The sequence below is a fragment of the Phaenicophaeus curvirostris genome, chromosome 19 (genome assembly GCF_032191515.1).
Source record: "Phaenicophaeus curvirostris isolate KB17595 chromosome 19, BPBGC_Pcur_1.0, whole genome shotgun sequence".
In the NCBI taxonomy this organism is placed as follows: Eukaryota; Metazoa; Chordata; class Aves; order Cuculiformes; family Cuculidae; genus Phaenicophaeus; species Phaenicophaeus curvirostris.
This window is the reverse complement of record NC_091410.1, coordinates 4,248,854-4,268,293: the sequence shown is the minus strand read 5'-3', so window position 1 is coordinate 4,268,293 and position 19,440 is coordinate 4,248,854. Positions and strand designations below refer to the sequence as shown.

The following is a 19,440-nucleotide window of genomic DNA, read 5'->3' as shown; positions in this document are numbered from 1 at the left end:
GCCTTGCATGGGGCAGTTTCACAGGGACAGATTTGGGATTGGCAGCAGCCACCAGTAGCTCTGCTTTGTGGTGCTGGCAGAAGGGCAGTGCGGGGTCCTGGGCTGCTCTGGGCTGGCACTGCACTCTGCTGCAGAGCAGCCCCATGCCCTGAGGGTGGGGACAGCCCTGATGGCCAGCAGGAGTTAGCTTTGCAGCAATAATCTGGCCCCTGGGTGAGAAGCACCCGTGGCTTTTCCCACCCTCCTCACCCCTGGTACTTGCATAGGTTCATCTCTGCGGGGCTTCCCAGCAGCAGGGCAAACTGTTCATCAAAAGCACTCCCTGGTCCATCTTTTTGCCCTCTTCTCCTCAGCAGAGCCCTGAGGAAATAGTGGTTAACATAATGCTCGGCCCTTCCCATTTACTATAATGGTTTCTCTGTGCTAAAGGCACTTTGTTTCTGGGAAAATGTATTTTCTCCCTGAGTTGGTGCTAAAGTAATGCTTCAAAAAGCCACACGGCTGACCCAGATGTCACAAGGCTGAGCGGTTTGATATGCTCCTGCTACTGAGCAGCCTGCCCCAGCTTACGATGAGCGTTTCCCTGTCTCCCACCTGTGCATTTAAATTGGAAATGAGAAGCTCCTGTGCTGTGGCTGATGTGTCTAGGCTGGATGTGGCAGTAAGGAGAATCCGGTCCCAGAAGATCAAAGGAAGTGCTCAGCCCATGGGAGGGGGCTTTCTGCTCTCCCGCTGAGCCGTCCTGACACGGAACACCCATGCCTCACTTTCCCCACGTGCAAGAGGAAGGGATGATCATGCTGCAAGGTGCTGAGGTGTAATTTGGGATCTGGGAGGGAAAGCAGGTCTGAGGAGACAGAGCTTTTCCCCACAGGCAGCAACACCAGTGCTGCTTGCAGCACCCTGCTACTCCCCTGAAAGCTGCCAAAAGCCCTGGGTGGCTCAGTGTGTTTGGTCCCAGTGGACATCCAGCCATCCTTCTAAATCCCTGTAGGAGCTGCAGGCTGGTGAAATGGAAGGTCTCAGGATACAGATAGGGACTACAGGCATCCCACTTTCCATGGGTGGGCAGTGGGAATCTGCAGGAATCCTTAGCCCAGCCTACCTGCAGGATCCTGTGGTCTATTCCTACATTTCATTTTGTAAACACTGCTCTCATAGCTGTGATGCTCTTCTCCCCCTGCAGTGACACATAAAGCCTTCTCCACCCTCATTTGACTTGGCACTGATTAATGGAAAGCACCCAATCTATCCTCTGTTACTAGCCCTGCTCTGCCCTTTATCTTTTGTCCATCTCAGGTCTCCTCCTCAGACCCCGTCACCATGGAAAACCCCCCCAAAAGCCCTGATGAGAGCGAGAAGTCGCCTCAGTCTAAGGAGCTGCTGACCAGTAACACGGCCAGCACCCTCTGCATCAGCTCCCGGAGCGAGTCGGTCTGGACCACTGCATCCAGAAGCAGGTGGGACATATACCGCAAGCCCATCATTGTCATGTCTGTCGGAGCAGCCATCTTCCTGTTGGGGATAGTCATCACGAGCCTATCTTGCGTCCTAGTCAAGAACAAAAATGTCTACAAAATGTGTGGCCCAGCTCTCCTGTCCCTGGGACTGATGCTCCTCGTTTGTGGCCTTGTCTGGATCCCCATCATCCGGAAGAAGCAGAAGCAGAGACAGAAGCCACAGTTTCTCCAGAACCTCAAGTCCTTCTTCTTTAACCGCTGAGGGCAGTCCAGGACCTTGCTGGGAAGGTTCCCCTCCCCTCTACCCACCTGTGTTGGTTAGTCATGGAAAGAAACATGTTATTGTACTCTCCTAGAGAATTTAATCCTGGTAAGTCTCGTCCATAGAGGTGAAATGCACTGTAGCAATCTCCAGTGTGAAAATGAACTTTGTATTTCATCAAAGTAATCCCAGAAGAAAAGAGGGCAGGATTTTGCAGCTGAGCCCAGCAAGGCAGGTCTGAGCTCTCCTCATCGCCCCCTCTCCAATAAGCAACCCAAAGTCACGTATTGGGAAAAGCAAAGCTTCAAAGTAGCCTGGCTCCACCTAGTAGCTTCTGCAAGATGTGTCAGCAAAGAGGAGCCAACCAGCGGCTGCAGAGTGTGAGTAAAGCCAGATGTGATCACTGCTCACTGCAAACTGCAGCTCAGATGTAGAAACTGGGAGGTTCATCCAGAGGCAGTGGACAACGTCATTCCAGACCACTTTGTATCAGATGAGGCCATCAGAAGTGGCCTTTCTTTACAATTAAAGACTGAGGCAAAGAAGGCATTAAGTACCTCAGCCTTGTCCTCATCTCTGTCACTGTTGTTCCTCCTGCATCCAATAGGGGCTATATATTCTCCCTAGTCCTCCTTTTATTGTTAATATATTTTTAGAAAGATTTTTTGTTATCTTTCACAGACTTTGCCAATCTGATTTCTAGTTGGGCCTTAGCCCTCCTGATTTTTTCTCTGCACGATCTCACTTCCCTCCTGTAGTCCACCCAAGAGGCCTGTCCCTTATTCCAAAGCCCATAAACATTTCTCTTCTTTTTGGTATTTGTCAGAAGTGTTGAGCCAGGCTAGATCCATGGCAGCCATTCATCAGCCTTGCGAGACCCTTCAGCAGGGCAACCACTAAAGAAATACCCTGACACCCACCGCGGACTGAGGACATGGTCAATGTTGATGGGAAGCAGGAGAACACAGAAGAGGCGACCCCACCAAGCTCCTTTTTGCAGTCTGCACCTCTCTGGGGAAGCTGAGACAGCCCTGTTGCTCTTCCAAATGCCATGAGAGGCAGAGAGGCTGGCAGGGGTTTCACTGAGAGGATTTGCAATGTGTTTGCTCTTTGGGTTCAAACAGACAGGGTGTGCTAACTTCCATCAGCTGCTGCTGAGGGGAAGTTTATGTAAGCCCTCAGGTTTCTTTAACCAAGCACCTACCAACATCTACCAACACCTCCCAAGGAGAGCTGGGGAAAAGCACAAGGAAGGGGCATGCAGGAATAGTCCTTCTGTTTATTTCTGCTTCCCAAATCCCAGCAGCTCAGAGCCAGGGCAGAGGTTTCTCCAGGCCACTGTTTACCAGTCATTCATATGGCCAGTATGCCCAAATCCTTCTGTTTCGCACATTTTTTCAAATCACTTTGCACTTTCAGGCTCTGCAACATGTTAGAGTCTCAATCCTTTCAAGCCAGACATGCTGGAAGCTCTGCAAAGCATCAGGAGACAAGGCAAAAGCAGAAGGTAACAGAACCTGCTGCAGATGCCCAGCAGGTCAGATAAAAGTGTTCGCTGTAGTCAAGGATCGTGAAGCTGTAGCTGTAGAAACTGTGCTGGGGCCCAAGAGCTGATTCCCTGTGGGGAATATTTAGCCTCCTCCTGGTCATGGAATTATAGTCGTAGAATGGTTTGGGTTAGAAGGGACGTTAAAGCCCATGCTGTTCCAACTCCCTGTGATGGGCCGGGACACCTCCCACTGGATCAGGGGCAGCCACCACTGCATCCAACAGGGGCCAGGGCCTCCCCACCCTCACAGCAAAACATTTCTTCTTAAGATCTCATCTCAGCCTCCCCTCTTTCAGCTTAAAAACATTCCCCCTTATCCTATCCCTGCATTCCCTAATCAAGAGCCCCTCCTCAGCTTTCTTGGAGCTCCTTTCTGGAAGCTGCTCTAAGGTCTCCCTGGAGCCTTCTCTTCTCCACACTGAGAATCTCTGTGGCCTCCTTTGGACTTGCTCCAGCAGATCCTGTGCTGAGGTCTCCAGAATGGAACACAGGATTCCAGGTAAGGTCTCACGAGAGTGGACTAGAGAGGCAGAATCCCCTCCTTTGATCTGCTGCTCACACTTCTTGCTGAACTCCCTTATATCTGAAGTATATGTCACATCAGCATTTTTGACTGCAAGTATGGTCCAAGGTGTCCATGGCTCAAGGACTTTAAATAGAACCATTTGTGCTACCACAATCTGGCTAACAGGATTAACCAAGGAGCTCAGGCTCACCTTCCCATTGCTGCTAGACTCCCACCAGTATGTGACCAGTCCCATGCACCTGCAAATCCCCTCCATCGGTGCTGAGACAGCTTGAGGAGGCAGCTCCCAGCCTGGCAGCTGACACATCTCAATTATGAATATTCAGGCAACACACATCCCTTTACCCCAGGCTCAGCCTGGCCCTGAGTTTTGTTTCCTGGATGATGAAGACACGTGTGTCTCTGGCCAACAAGTGCTGGGTTCATGAGTGAGTGTGCAAGGTCTGGCACTGGACCCAGCAAACCTCCACTCGTTCCTCAGTCATTCATCTTTCTGTGCAAGGTTTTGCTTGGTTTTGCAGTCCTGGCTTGGCTCCAGGCAGCAGTCTCTATGGATTTAGCTGCAATGGGCAGAGGACGCTCGCCTAGAACTGCTGCTGGAGAGGCAGCTGCAGGCAGAAGAGCAGACAAACATCAGGACTCATGCGGATGACATCATGAAGCATCGTGAAGAGCATTTCCAGGTCCTGGCTCATTCCAGCGTGCAGATCCGGTGGCAGGCAGATGTTCTAAAGCTGCACGATGGAGAAGGAGCCTGGAAACGGTCCCTGCTGCAAAGAGCTCTGTTGTGGTGAGAGGCTGCTCATCCTGGGCTCACTGTCCAAAGGTATGTGACAGGAGGAGCAGAAGTACCAAATGGCCTGAAGAGAGGGAGCAGTGGTCCTGCTGTCCATGTATCACTGCCAAGAATAATGCCAATTAATAATATGCTAAGAATATGCTAAGAAGTCACTGAGACCAAGGACATAATGGGATTCCAGACTGGTCATTTATAATAAGAATATTAGGCTTAATTAAAGCAAAAATTTCCCAAGGGACTTTCATGTTCCTACTTTGGTCTCATGTCTGTTCTTTTGTGCCTGCTGGTAGAGAGGGGAGGCTGCATGATCAGGTGTTTGGGATGGATGATGGTGTGGCATCCAGGGGCATCAGGATGTCAGGAGGAGGAAGAGTGGGGCTGGTACTGCAGGTTTGTTCAGGTGGCGGCTACGTGCCCTGGGTGAGGGTTTCAGGTCTGCAGATGTGCTCAGTGGAGAACACTGTAGAGGTGTAAGGAGCACGAGTGGATTTATCAGGCTGGTCGCAGCTGTAGGGAGACAGTAAGTAAAGGGAGAGAAATGTTAACTTAGGGGAAAACTGGATCAATAGCTTCAAGATCAATGTGCAGAAGGAAGTCCAGCAGCAGAATGGGAATACTCCACTTTGTTGCATGGGATCATAGCATCATGGAATGGTTTGGGTTGGAAGGGTGCTTAAAGAACATCCAGGTCCAATCCCCTGCCATGGGCAGGGACACCGTGAGCAGGGATATAAACACCTGATTATTGCTGGTAATTGAGTAGACTTGGCATTCCTGCACACAATCCAAAGAGCTGCTAACACTGGGAAATGCATCGTTCTCCTGGACTGAGAGAGGCTGAGCTGGAGCAGCTCAGGGAAACAGAGATGCAGGGTGTCCTGGAGACTGTTCACAAGTGTTTCGTTGGGAGGTGACATAAAATGCGTACCCTACTGTGGCCTAGCACGACCCCGCAGGACCACTGAAAAGTGGAATCTGCCTCTGTGCTGTGCGACCACTGGACTTCTACTTCCCACTGACACGGGAGGCTGCAGGGACACTGAGTATCTGGGCATTCAAAATGGGTTGATGGACAAGAGATCAAAAAAGAGACAGTGGAAGCAACAGAGAAGTCCAAATGGAGCAGAGAACAGAAAGGGCTGGGCTCACGTGTCTCTTCCTCCCACTGCTGGAGACAGCAATGGGCTAGAGGGATCTTTGATCTGATCATAGGGCAGTTCATGACTTTGGGTCATTTCCACAGATCTGCAAAGCACTATTTGGCTGCTCTCAAATATTCCTTTCTGCTTCCACTTAAAGCATGTTTGAATCCTGGTGTGATGCTTTAGATCAGGCTGCCTTAACTGTTCAGGGATTAAAATCAACTTCTTTTTGTGTGAAGAGCATATATGGTCAGGTAGGTAGGTAGATGGGTGGGTAGATGGATGGATGGGTAAGTAGATAGAGAGACAGACAAAGAAAACCATATTTTAAAAACATATCAGGTTATCCAGCAAACATAATTATGCCCAGCTCTCACTAAAGCAAGCTTAGATGCGATCTGCCAGCTTCCCCTGTTCTATAAAAAGAACAGGAAATCCATTACAAAATTCATTATCTCTGCAGAGCAGTTCAAAGAGGAAATAGTTCTCCTTCATCACAAAGGTCAGCCCCCACCCCCCAGCAAACCCAACGAGCCGGCTCTGCTGTGGGATGACGCCCGGCTACAGGGCGCTGGCAACAGCTTCTTCATTCCTGGGCTTCAACAAAGGTTAAACCTGTGGAAAGATAATGTACACCCGTGTTGCACACCTCACCTTTCTCCATGGATGTTGAGTTGCGATTTATCCCACTTCAAATTAACACAAGCCAGCAGTGGCTAAGGTGGCCAAGAAGGCCAGCAGCATCCTGGCTTGGATCAGCCATGGGGTGGCCGGCAGGAGCAGGGAAGGGATCATGTCCTCAGCACTGGTGAGGCCACACCTCGAATCCTGGGTTCAATTTTTGTCCCCTAACTACAACAAAGACATTGAAAGGCTGGAGCACGTCTGGAGAAGGGAACAGGGCTGGGAAAGGGTCTGGAGAACAAGGGTTATGTGAGGCAGCTGAGGGAGGCTGAGGGGAGACCTCATTGCTCTCTGCAGCTCCTGGAAAGGAGGTTGTGGTGAGGTGGGTGCTGGGCTGTGCTCCCAAATAACAAGTGATAGGAGGAGAGGAAATGGCTTCAAGTTGCACCAGGGCAGGTTTAGATTGGATATCAGGAAAAAATTCTTCACTAAAATGGTTCTTGGGCACTGGCAGAGGCTGCCCAGGCAGTGGTAGAGTCACAATCCCTGGAGGTGTTTAAAAGAAAGGTAGATGAGTTGCCTAGGGCTATGGTTTAGCAGTAGACAGGTACAGTTGGACTTTATGATCTCAAAGGTCTTTTCCAAACAAATGATTCTATGATTTTATGATTCTTTCAGGTGCTGCTGGGTGTTGCGCTATCACTGACACCCTCACCCCTCAGCGGTGGACATGATTTAACTATGGAAGGAAGCAGGCAGCCACTGGCATCCATAAGTGCACATGTATAATCCCTTGAGCTCTTCCATCACTCCCTCCTGGAAACAGCCAAAGGCCCATGGGGCTGCAGGCACTGATATCCCAGGTTCTTGCTTGGAGCTTCATGCTTGCACCTGGATATTAGCGGGGCCACCAGATCAGCCTGCACCGTGAAATGCTGCTGGTGATTCCTTGCACTATAGGGAGCAGATGATGCCCCTCTGGAATGAACTGTGATTGTCCATCCTACAGGAAAGCTGGGGAGGGGCTCTTGTTCAGGGAGTGTAGGGATATGATGAGGGGGAATGATTTTCAGCTGAAAGAGGGGAGATTGAGATGAGATCTTGGGAAGAAATGTTTTGCTGTGAGGGGGGGGAGGCCCTGGCCCAGGTTGCCCAGAGCAGGGGTGGCTGCCCCATCCCTGGAGGGGTTCAAGGCCAGGTTGGATGGGGCTCTGAGTAACCTGATCCAGTGGGAGGTGTCCCTGCCCGTGGCAGGGGGTGGAACTGTATGAGGTTTGAGGTCCCTTCTAACCAAAACCATTCCATGATTCTGTGATCCCCCACACAAAGCCAGCAGCAGCCTTTGCTGTCCTTAATGAGCAGTAATGGGAGTAATAGACTTCAGAAGACTCAATGCCTGCAGTGAGTTTGAAACCTTACCAAAAACACCCAGTCCATCCCATTTTCACACTGCTGGGCACATGGAAGCTATTGAACCAGCTTGGATTTACACCGTGGCACCTCTGAGAAAGGTGCAGGAAAACTGTAAGAGGCCAATGTGAGCAAACATGCCCCAGCTCTGCCCCTTCATCTTGCTAAGGGAGGAGAGGGAATGCTGAAGCAGGGCTTTCACCCAAACCATAGCAGGGATGGTAAATCTGCTTAGTCCTCACCTAGTACAACCTAGGTTGTACTGCTGTGACATGAGTGTTTCCAGGGGAGGAGATGCCTCTGGCCAGGCAGTTGCTCAGAGCTGCTCCGGGCACGCGTGTGCAGTCCCGCGGCTGGGAGTTTCCCTGCCCAGAGCTGGGCGTTGCAGCAGCAAAAGTACTTGTGTTCTTTCTTCATCATTTATTTATTTTTTTCTTTCACTCAACTGGAATATCAGGTTGCAACAGAAGAAAGTCAACACCAAAAAAGAAAGTATTTACTTCTAGTGCTCTGACCCAGGATATTTAAAGCTCTGCCTCTCTGCACCCAGCAGCATCAGGGATGGTAAAGTTCCTGCTCCCTGAATTATGGGGTTTGCAGAGCCCAGAGCTTCATAGATGTCTGTCTCCATCCCAGCCTCCTCTGTCAGCATCCCTGAGAAGGAATGGGAAAGAGCTGTCAGGGAAAGCTATGTCTTACTATCCATCCATCTATCTATCTATCTATCTATCTGTCTATCTATCTATCTATCTATCTATCTATCTATCTATCTATCCATCCATCTATCTATCCATCCATCCATCCATCCATCCATCCATCCATCCATCCATCCATATACCTACCTACCTATCTGTATCTGTTCCGCACACAAAGAGAAGCTGATTTTAATCCCTGAACGTTTAAGACTGCCTGATGCAGAAGGGTGCTGAGTGGCTTCAAGCCATGCCAGCCAGACTTAGAGGTATGTACGGCATTTGCAGCAGCATAACCCACAGCTAGGACAGAGTTTTTCCTCTCCCTGTGGATGGAGTGCGGGTTGACTCATGCCAGAGGAAGGACTGAGACTTTCTGCCCCTCTGCTCTTTCCTTCTTACCTACTGCAGAGAATGTGCCCGTGTCTCTGATTCTGGGCAAAGCCCTTAGAGGAGGTCTCAGCCAGGCTTGGCTCCTGCCCAGCCTGCTGTCTGTCTCCTCTAGGTGGAAGGAAATACTTAATTGGAAAGTTCCGCCACGTCCTTTGCCCTGGAGAAGTTTAAAGCTAAGCACAGGTATGGGGAGGACAAACGGTACAGCTGAAAGTGACTCAGAAAGTCCCTGCTGGGTGCAGGTAGTGCTGGTGGTTCAGGCTCCCAAAGCTGTTCCTGGACAAAGCAGAAAACAAGGAGGAAGGAAGGAAGATGGGAGCTTGGGTCTTCCCCACCTGGTGACATTCTGGAAGCATTAAGCCAGGGTATTTAGGGGAAAATGCAGCTCGGGAGTGTGTTCTGCCTGATTTGTGAGGGACCAAAGGACTCAGAACGGAATCACACTTCGAATCATAGAATGGTTTGAGTTGGAATGGACTTTAAAGATCATCTAATTCCACCTCCCCACTATGGGCAGGGACACATCCCACTGGATCAGGTTGCTCCAAGCCCCATCCAACCTGGCCTTGAACCCCTCCAGGGATGGGGCAGCCACCACTGCTCTGGGCAACCTGGGTCAGGGCCTCCCCACCCTCATTGCAGAAAATTTTGTCCTCATGTCTAGTCTAATCTTCCCCTCTCCAGTCTAAAGCCATTCCCCCTTGTCCTATCACTCCATGCATTTGTAAAAAGTCCCTCCCTGGCTTTCTTGTAGCCCCTTCAGGTACTGGAAGCTGCTCTAAGATCTCCTTGGAGCCTCCTCTTCTCCAGGCTGAATAACCCCAACTCTCTCAGCCTGTCCTCGTATGGGAGGTGCTCCAGCACATATCTATGTACATGTGGAAGCAGGAGATAGTCATTATTTTGGGTCCCCAGGAAAAGCACTGGGGTGGAAGCTTCTCTGGGTTGTGGGCTCTTGCTGTGTGTCTGAGATGAGAGGCTAACAGCCCCAGAGCTGAAGGGCACATCACAGAGATCGCTTAGGGCAGTGGGCTGGGCTCCCAGCACACTTTTGCTGACTCAAATGATGGTTGGAGCCATAAACTCCAACTGACACATAATCGACCTCTTCTGCTAAAAGCAGCTCTCCTGGCTCTTCTGAGATCAGTGATTACTGCTGAGCCAGGCCCTGCAGGTAAATGGGAAGCAAGCCACCAGGCTTGCCCTGTGGAAGGCATGGGGTGTGCGTGGCACTGCCTGGTGCCAAGACCCAGTGACATCTCTGCCTGAGAGAGCGAAGCTCTCAAACAGATGGGCCCTGACAGCTCCCCGTGGAAATCCTCACTGGGAAAAGCGCACTGCCTCCCTCTGCCCAGTGCTGACCACTGACTCAGGGTGTCCCTCGTGGTTGCAGACATCATTTAGTGCATGGATTCACCCCTCTGCTTGGACAGGAGTAGGGGTCAAAGGTCTGCCTGGTTTTCCAGGTTGCTCTGAGTGCTTCCCCAGCTCCGGTTGGATCTGGAGGGTTTGGAGTTGTGGGATGTTGAGTACATAGAATCATAGAATCATAGAATCATAGAATCACCAGGTTGGAAGAGACCAATCATCGAGTCCAACCATTCCTATCAAACACTAACCCATGTCCCTCAGCACCTCGTCCACCTGTCCCTTAAACTCCTCCAGGGAAGGTGACTCCACCACCTCCCAGGATACAAATATGTTTGGGCAACTCACATCTGGCCGTGGTGACCCCCCAGCCGCTGATGTAGCAGGTCTAGTCTGCAGCCCATCTGCCCCCTTGCCCGCACCAGCCCTTAGGGTCCCACTTTGGGCTGGTGTGCCCATAGATTACACTGAGTTTTGCAGAGTGAGCTAAGCCATCAAGCCTTTTTCCAGTTCTGTTTATGCCCCATCCCTGAATGCAACCTAAACCCAGGTCTTTGAACTCCATCATGGGGAAGGGGGGGGGGCTGGAAACTGCAGGCCAGTATAACCAGCACTGCCAGTGTATCCTCAGCTGTACTGACCTCGGCTCGACACGCCTGTTTGTCAGCCGCTCGTGCTGAGGAAGTAGCTGCCGACCAAGGCGAGCAGCGCTGCACATGGGCGATTGCATCAGGTCAGTGGAGGAGCAGGCAGATAAGCTGCCCCTGGGGCACTTGGAATGGGAGCATTCATCTGCCCTTCGGCTGCTCTCTGTGCAGGTTCGAGTCCAAGCCGGCTCCTGCTTGCTGAATCTGTCGCAACGGTTTTACAGTGGTGACTGCCAGCCCCGGAGGATGCTGCCGTGTGTGTCAGACCCCAGCACAGATGCTTCTCCACTCCCACTGCACATCTCTCCCAGATGAGATTGCACAGGAGTCTCTCCAGCTGCTGGCTGCTTCTGGGAAGCATTTGCAGATCCTGCAGAAGGGCTTCCACCTGCCATGTACCCCTCAAAGCCAGCCAGATCTCAACAACGTGCCACCTGCCATGCACCAGGACACTCTGAAGCGTTGTCCTCTGTGGGATGATTTCCAGGGAATCAGCATCACCAGCCAGAGGTCAGGAAAGAAGGAGTGCTGGGGGCAGGAGGCTTTCCCAATTCAGTGCTATTCCTGTCCACCCATGATGTCTGGCTTCCTTCCCAGAAGAGACACAATCACTGTGTCTATCAATCAGTGTTTCGGGGGAGAGAGGAGGCGCTCATTTTACCATTCCTCCCAAGGGACGCGGCCTGAGAGTTCAATATAAATTACTCTGAGCTGTCGTTCAGTCAAGGAAGCTCTTCCTACAACTGGTCATGGGAGGAGAGCACTCGGAGAGCATCTTCACTCCTGCAGCCATGAGTCCTGCAGCTGAGGCCCAATTACAAAATGTTCCAACCCTGCATGTCCCCTTGTGATGCAGGAAGGAATTTGCCCATCCCTGTGAAAGCTGAACTCATCTGCAGCCCCTGCATTTATGATATCTTGAGACATTCCCCACTGTGGCCACAGCCAGCATTGGGCTGTGGAGCTGTGGCTGGAGATCACTGCACATGAGCCATCCCTGGGCTTCTCAGTCAAGCAGCACTGTTCCACCCATCCACTTTCTCCTCATCCTCAAACAGATACTTCATAAAAGCTCAGCCCATGCTACAGGGAGGTAGCTCAGCTTCACTACAGGACAAACTTTTCGGAGGGTCCTTCTCGGATTTGTCTCCACATGCTGCAGTTAGATAAATATTGACTGATTCCCGCTAGCCAAAGATTTTGTTGGACCACTTCCATTCACCTACTCGAATTCTTGCTGCTCCTGACTAATATGTAACTCGGGGCAGCAACATTCATTGTTCCCTGTGAAGAACTGGTTTGCTCTTGTCACATACTTCTGCAAACTTGTTCTTCACCAACACCAGGAAGGTGTTTTCTGCTAACATCATCTTTCCAACTCCCTATGAGGCTGAAGTTGCTAAGAAGACCACGAGGAACTGAAGACTGGGATTTTTCGGCTGGGCATCCATGAAGACAGAATTCAGAGCACATTTCCTTCACGCAAGGTGATGGGATCCTGAAGGAAGCTGTGCTGGAAGTAATTAATCCAGGGCTGATGCTGGGCTGGCAAAGAGCATATTCTCCCCCAGACCCCAGAGGGTGATAATGCACAAAGAAAAGATTAGTTGTTTATTATTGTATTTAAAAGCCTTCATTTTTCTGATAAGGAAGAAAAAATACCTCCTGGAACAAGCAGATGCTTGTCGATAGGAGGGAACTGAAGATGCTGGAATAGTTGGCTTGCACAGAGCTGTTTGCTCCATGGTTCCAAGCAGCAGGCTGGATAAGGTGAGACGAGAGGACCACAGGGCCATGCTGGGCAACCTCCTCTGCCATGTGCTTGCTGTTTGTGAAAGGCACACTGAGGGTGGCAGGCAGGAGCGTGGTCACGTTTAGCCCCTGGGATTCCCTGGGCAGCAGAGGGCACAGATAAGGTGAGTAATGATCCCCATTCTGTCTGGCCATCACTAGAGGAGTGATGGGGCTGCCCAGGAGGCAGATGGCCCTGGGTGCACTGGGTTTGGCAAGGAGATGGGGGAAGACACTCCTGGTGTGTCCCCCTGGCACCCCCTGAAGCTAAACCATCCCCAGCAGGTACCTGCAGCAGGGGACTGCTCCAGTCCCTAATGCACACCTCATGCCCGATGGTCCTGTCTCAAGGTTTGGTATCCTCTGCATGGCCAAGAGATGGGGCAGGCAGCTGCCAGCCCGCAGGCTGAGCAGTGTCATGCCAAGGGCTCTCTGGATGCTCCACCTCCCCAAGACTTCCCCTGTTTGCCAAGCAGGCACAGACCAGAGGCAGGAGAAGAAACGTGTCCAGTGTCACAGAGCAACCTGGGAGCAGAAAGTGCCAGTCCTGGATCTCCCAAAGTTATATTGGCTGCCCAGGCATGAGCCAGGAGCTCTGGGAAATTCTGTCTGATTTGGTGATTCATCACTAACTTGCTCGCTTCCCATTTTGGGGATGGGCAGTGACACAAGTGGTCTGATTTGTGGCTTTCTAGCAAGACCTGCTTCTGGAGGTGTTGCAAGGGTGATGTTCTTCTGACACCCTGGGCAAATTCCTGTGCCTCAGTTTACCCATACAGAGAGAAGAACAGTGCAATGTTTCCAGGCTGCAGAGCCCATGTCCTGCAGTCTTTACTGAGACCCTTCCAAGGCGAGTTCTGCTGAAAAGAGACACAAGATGCCCCGGTTCTCCAGTAGAAGGAGCGTAGCCCATCTGTGGGATGGGTCGAACAAGATTTGCACCTTTCAGGTAGGCTGGGTGTGAGGCACCCATACCTGGATTGATCTCAGAGTATCCCAGTGGCGTGTCCCTTACCCAGAGGGCTTGCCTGTGCCATGCAGAGAAACACATCCCAGTGATCCAGTCCAGGACAGAGACAAGGCGATGGCAGGGACATGAAATGGTTAAAGCAGTGTCGTGTGCTCCCTCCCGATTGTTCTACAAGGTGTGTTGTGACATTTGTACTTCCTCCTGGCAGCCAGAGCAGACTGCAAGGGAGAGACTTGCTGGGATGCTGCCGGTGCATCAGCCCCCACCTTGAGGAGTTTGCTGGGGGGTCCCACCATGGACTTCTTCAAGTTCGTGGGCCGCTATTCTGTGACGTTCCTCCTGGCTGTGCTGTGCGATGTGGTTGGGCTGATCATCCTCTTCCTGGGAATTTTTGCTCCACTAAGCTCCTGGGACTTCTTCGTTTACTTGGGAGCTCTGCTGCTTGCCTTCAGCCTCCTCTTCTGGGTCTTCTGGTATACATTCAACATCGAGGTTCCCTTTACGGAGCTAGGATTTAACTAACCCACAGCTCCAGCAAAGACAGAATGGAAACTTGCACTTGGAGGAGCAACATCTCATGCTGGGGAGCTTCAAAGCGTCCCATTGGCGTGGAGCATCCAAAACATCCAAAGAGAAGGGCTTGCTGGTCCTCACAGCATTAAGCAGCCAGATGGACCCTCAGGCAAAGGTACCTACAGGTCTGCACGTGCAGGGATGCTTTCATAGCTTTGGGGAATGCAGAGGTCTTGGCAGGGCAGCCAGACTTTCCTGGTGGTGACAGACACTCTGCAGGTGTGAGATTAGATTTTAAAATGCTCTGCAATGGATTCATGGTGGACAGGAACTTGGGTTGGATGAGATGAGTCTGTCAGAATGAATCTGGGGAGGGGGATTATTGTGCACATTGGAGGTGGCTGGGGTGTATTTCCTCATCTCTTCTCATCAGACGATGCTGTGGGTTGTGGGTCCTGGAGAGCAACTGCTCTCTCGTGACAGCTTTTGGCAGCAGAGGGATAGGGAGCACAAGCAGTCTCCTAGCATTACAGAGTGGTGAAACAGAGAAAGTCAATATGAATAATCCAAATCCAGACTGTCACTTAGCACCAAAACCTCTGTGTAAATGGCATGTGAGTGAGCAAGTCTGGCTGCTAGTTGGCATACGCTCATCACACCAGTGTGCGCCACTGGGCTGCCCGGTTTGGGAAAGTTTTGCCATCAGAGAATGTGTTTCCAGCAAGGTAATGGGGGAGAGTGAGGAAAAAAAAGTGAAGGTTGTTTCACCAAGGCACTGTTGTGATACCCTGCACTCAGCCTGGTGACAAAGGTTAAATACACGGAAATGGGGTACAAAGTGCCATGGTCTCTGAGATTATGCCTTCTTAATCTCAGGCTAGTCTAGAGCAGGCTTGGTTCACCTGGCAGTCACCCAGTGAGCAGAAAAATCAGGCAGCATGGACTTTGTCTGGGTTCTGCAGCCTTGTCCTATAGCACATGATGAGCAGGAGGGACCCACACGTTGAGCATCAGCATCATTGCACTGAGGGGATGGTGTGGACGTGCAAACATCCAGTTCAGCCAAGAGCTACTGCAAAGGGCTTGGATTTAGCCTCCTGTATGAGCAGCACCACCATTGCAAAGCTTAATCGAAGCAGAAATGCCCACTTGTCAGTAAAGCACCATTGCATGGGCAGCATCTTGCCTTCTTCCCAGCATCCTTATGTACTTGCAAGGCTGGTAGAGCCAATTAGCTTGTGTTAATTAACGAGAAACCCCACAATACTTGGAGCTGTATGGTACATGACAAGAGGATGATGACAGTAGGAGCCAAGCTGGGAGATCCTAGGGGAGCTGGGAGCCAAGAGTGCACCCACATACCAAGAGCCAAACCAAACCAAGGAGTTTAAGGTTTAGCAGTTTTGTCACAGTACGTGAGAGCAAGTGAAGGCAGAGATGGGGGAGACGTCCCCCACTGGCACGTGGGGGAGTGTCAGAGCTGAGGCCAGGCTCACCTCTCTTCAGCTTTGGCATCTCAGCCAGGCCAGTGCCCCCAGGCAAAACCTCCCACCGTACAGCACAGGGAGGTTGCCAAAGTGATGTGACCCCCAGCCACCAGCCAATGCAGAGGGACTTCCTTGCACGCATTTTTCATAAAGCCTCTTACAATCAGTGGGAAACATTTTTTCATTAGTAGTCACAGCTTTTTCTTTATTTCTCATCTTATTGGCAGTGACTACAGGAGGCAGCCAGGAAGTTTTCTCAGCTCTCCTGGGAGCGTGGAAGCTGCAGTGTGAGTCACGGTGTTTTACAGCCATATGTTTACCAGGATGCCCAGACCAGGAGTTCAGCTTTACCCTCCACCATCAGATCTCAGGATGCTTTTCCACCCACGTGCCCTTGGGACTACCTCCTTGAAGAATTTCCTTGACACCCTTTGATAAGAGCTTTTAATAAGCATCAGTTTGGTCTGCAGCTACACATAAGAAAGGGAAGCAGTAACCAACACCCTCTTTTGTTTGCTCTGGGATATTTAATGGCTAAAGCTAAGTTGGTTCAATCGGCTGAGGGCTTTGTCGCTGTCTCTTGTTGGGTGCAAGCCTGGGTGTGTCGCTCAGAGACAACACCCAGGGAGCTGGTGGCATCACCCAGGGAACCCAGCAGGAAATGGGTGTGAGACCCTCATCACCACTTCTTCCTCCTGCAGGAGAGGCCAGTGGGCCAGACCACTCCTGACTGGTGCTTGTTGCGGAGTGAATTCTCTGCCAAAACCTGGCACTGGATGCACATCGCCAGTACATGGAAAGAGGAAAGCTTTGGGGTGATGAGGGATGGAGGGCGATGTTCACCCATCCAGGAAAGTGCTGCCAGCCCTGTGCCCAGACCTCCCCGTGTGCAGATATGAGGCTGCATCCAGCTCCATGGAGGAGCAGAGTCCTCCAATGCACCCAAACACACACTGGCTCAGGTCAAGCACTGCACTGCCAGGGTCATAGAAGTGCCAGGATCCCGCATTGCCCGTGGGGTGTCCCTTTTTTTAAATGTTTTCCCTCTCTGGTTCATCTGTGGTCACTGACAGTCACCCCACTCACGTGGCTCCAGGCAGGGCAAGGACCATTCCCCAGGGGGATGCACACAGGGAGATGTTGCACAAGTGAAACTCAAACTCGTCTCTGTATTTGTGTGTGTGTGTAAGGTGCCTTTGGCAGCCTTCAGCTCTTCCAAGGAGCTGGACGGAGGTGTGTGGGTGCAGCCATGACATGGTGGCTTCAATTTCCCACACACAGAGGCTGAAACAATCCGCCAGGCCCAGCTGCCAGAGGGAAAACCTCCCACTTGTGGTGTGTGCCCATGGCCAGCGACCATGGGGTTTCTCTTGCCTCCCTGTCCTACCTTCTGCCATGGTGGGCCCCCACGAGCCTGCATACCAGCACGTCCAGAATATCAGCTCTGGTGGTCTCCAAGGTCTCTTTCAATCCCAAGGACAAAGGTCCTTCTTTCTGCTGCAATCCCCAACCCACGCTGGATGGAGCAGAATCCATCCCCAGCCTCAGCAATGGCAGGATAAGCATGACTGAAGCATCTGCGAGTCCCTGTTCCTTGGAGGCTTGGTCCTGTGCAGCACTGGGAGAGCTGGCCCAAGCCCAGTGCCTTATTGACTCAGGAGCTTATCTTTCACTGTTGGGTTTTGTGGTTTTGTACTCATTCGGTTTGTTCGGGGCTGCAGGGGGTGTTTGACAGCCCTGGGCATGGCGTTGCCCTGTGGCTGTGGCACAGAGCCCGTGCGTGCAGGGCACTGGGATCAGCAGCCTCCTCCGCTCTGAGATTAGTCTGTGTTTTTCAAGTTACCCAGTGACCAGAACGGGCCCTCAATGACAAACAGCACCTTCCAACTGTTCCTGCCCCGGCAGTTTAACCCCAAAGTGCTGTGCAAGTGCATGCCAGGAGTGCTCTTTCATGACTCGTGCAGGCTGTTAGGAGCCTGGGCTCCCTTATGCTGCTCCCCCAGTACGGCACCGCAGCCACAGCATCCCCCACTCTTGCACCAGGGGATGCACCCAGGGGAACATCAGCCCAAAGAATGTGTTTGCTCATGTGTCGAAATCTTCAAGAGGCCAAAAATCTTCCTTTCGTGACCAAATATTAGCAGCCTTACTCATGCCCTGACCTGGGTTGGTCCTGAATATCACTGGGCAGCCCACAATCATAGAATCATAGAACAACCAGGTTGGAAGAGACTCACCGGATCATCGAGTCCAACCATTCAATGTCCAACCCAGAAGCTGATATGGCTGCACACGTGGTCATCTTGGACATCATGGACATCCAGGAGATCCTTTTTGTCACCCAGAAGTCCACTGGTGCTTCTGTACTGAATCTGGCTGGTGGTCAATGGTCCCCTGAGTCCCAGTGTTTTGATTTTAGATGTCTTAATCGGAGACATCTTGGATTCCTTAGATATCATCAGAGCCTGGTAAAGTGTTCACACCTCTTCTCTCTCTGTTTATAGGGAAACAGAAAAGGACCACAGTGTGGATGTAAGGAGCAAGCAGATGAAGAGGAGAAGCACCAAACCAGGACTCTGTCATGCTACATTTGCCAATCTGTCACTGAAAATACAGCGACAGCTGTACTTGCTAACACCGATATGCTGAGCGTATCGTTACCACTCTGGGCACAAGTACTCAAGGGTGGATATTCTTTTTGCATCCTAAGTGCATCACACTCACTCTTGCCCACTGCTGTGGTCTCAGAAGACCCAGCCCAAGCAAGCTGGTGGCAATGGAGCCACTGAGAGCCATCCTGCCTGTGGGCTGGTGCAGATCGGGAGGATCCAGCTGACAGGACCAGTTCTGCAGACCTCACTGGATGGACATGAAGAACTGATTCAATGGGGCTCACAGCTGGAGATGCTGACTGAGGTCTGGCTGAGTCCCCGGCTTGGGGACCTTGTCTGGATATTGATGCTCTCAAAGTGAGATGGGGAGAACAAAATTGGAGAGGACAGGATTTCCTAAGCCAAATCTAGCTGCTGACTGGAGAGAGATCTTAGGTATTTTTCACCTAATCTCACCAAGGTCCCGGGCACTTTCTAAGTAGCACTTAATGAAATACTCAGATGTTGTTTCAAAGGACTGCTGGAGCTGTGGACAGTTGCAAATGCCAGGAAACAATTCAGCATTTCAGCTGTCAAACTGGTGGTGGCTCAATATAGAAACAAACTTCCCAGCTGACTCAAAATACATATTTCAGGTGGGAAGAAAGGAGACATAAAGACCCATATCTCCATCATCCGATATTCTTAATGCAGTGTTCAGCTGACCATAAAGACACTTGTGTAGGATAGAAGCACAAAAGCTATGGGTGGAAGCCATCAGAAAGGTCGTTCAGCACTATCCATTGTCAATGTCTCTTTTCACTTGTTTACAACTTTACCCAAATGTATTTCTTTCTGATTTCCCCCGCTTCCCCGTGCAAGTAAGCTTTTGTTTAAAAAAGACCTTTAAAAAATGCAGGTTCTGTTGGCTCTTCTGTATTTGCAGCCAGTGCAGCAGTGGGCCCTCCAGAAGTCATCGATTAATTCCTTTTCCTTCCAAGATAAAATCACGTTTAGCAGATTTCTGAGGTTTGAGCAAATTCCTGTGACTCCAGGGGAATTTTCCCATGACCCCCGAAAGGAGGACTTTAGGGAACAGCGCTTGTCAGGAGATCACTGATCATAAATGTGAGGTAAATGACTGCATCATCTTCACACACGACTGCCATCTGCCCCAAGCGGGACCTGACCTTTTCCAGGGCAGCCTGCCAGCGTG

General features: G+C 51.1%; 1 protein-coding gene across 1 annotated transcript; it reads left to right on the top strand.

Annotated features, from left to right (window-relative positions):
• Window positions 1–1,185: 1,185 nt before the first annotated feature.
• On the top strand, window positions 1,186–2,161 carry PIRT (phosphoinositide interacting regulator of transient receptor potential channels). Its single transcript, XM_069872617.1, has one exon. It carries the CDS (start codon window positions 1,324–1,326, stop codon window positions 1,720–1,722), a length of 399 nt encoding a protein of 132 aa, XP_069728718.1. The 5' UTR covers window positions 1,186–1,323; the 3' UTR covers window positions 1,723–2,161.
• Window positions 2,162–19,440: the final 17,279 nt, after the last annotated feature.

What these genes read in the sequence shown, in the direction of transcription:
- PIRT (XM_069872617.1), top strand. Translation starts at nt 1,324, where the DNA reads ATGGAAAACCCCCCCAAAAGCCCTGATGAGAGCGAGAAGTCGCCTCAG.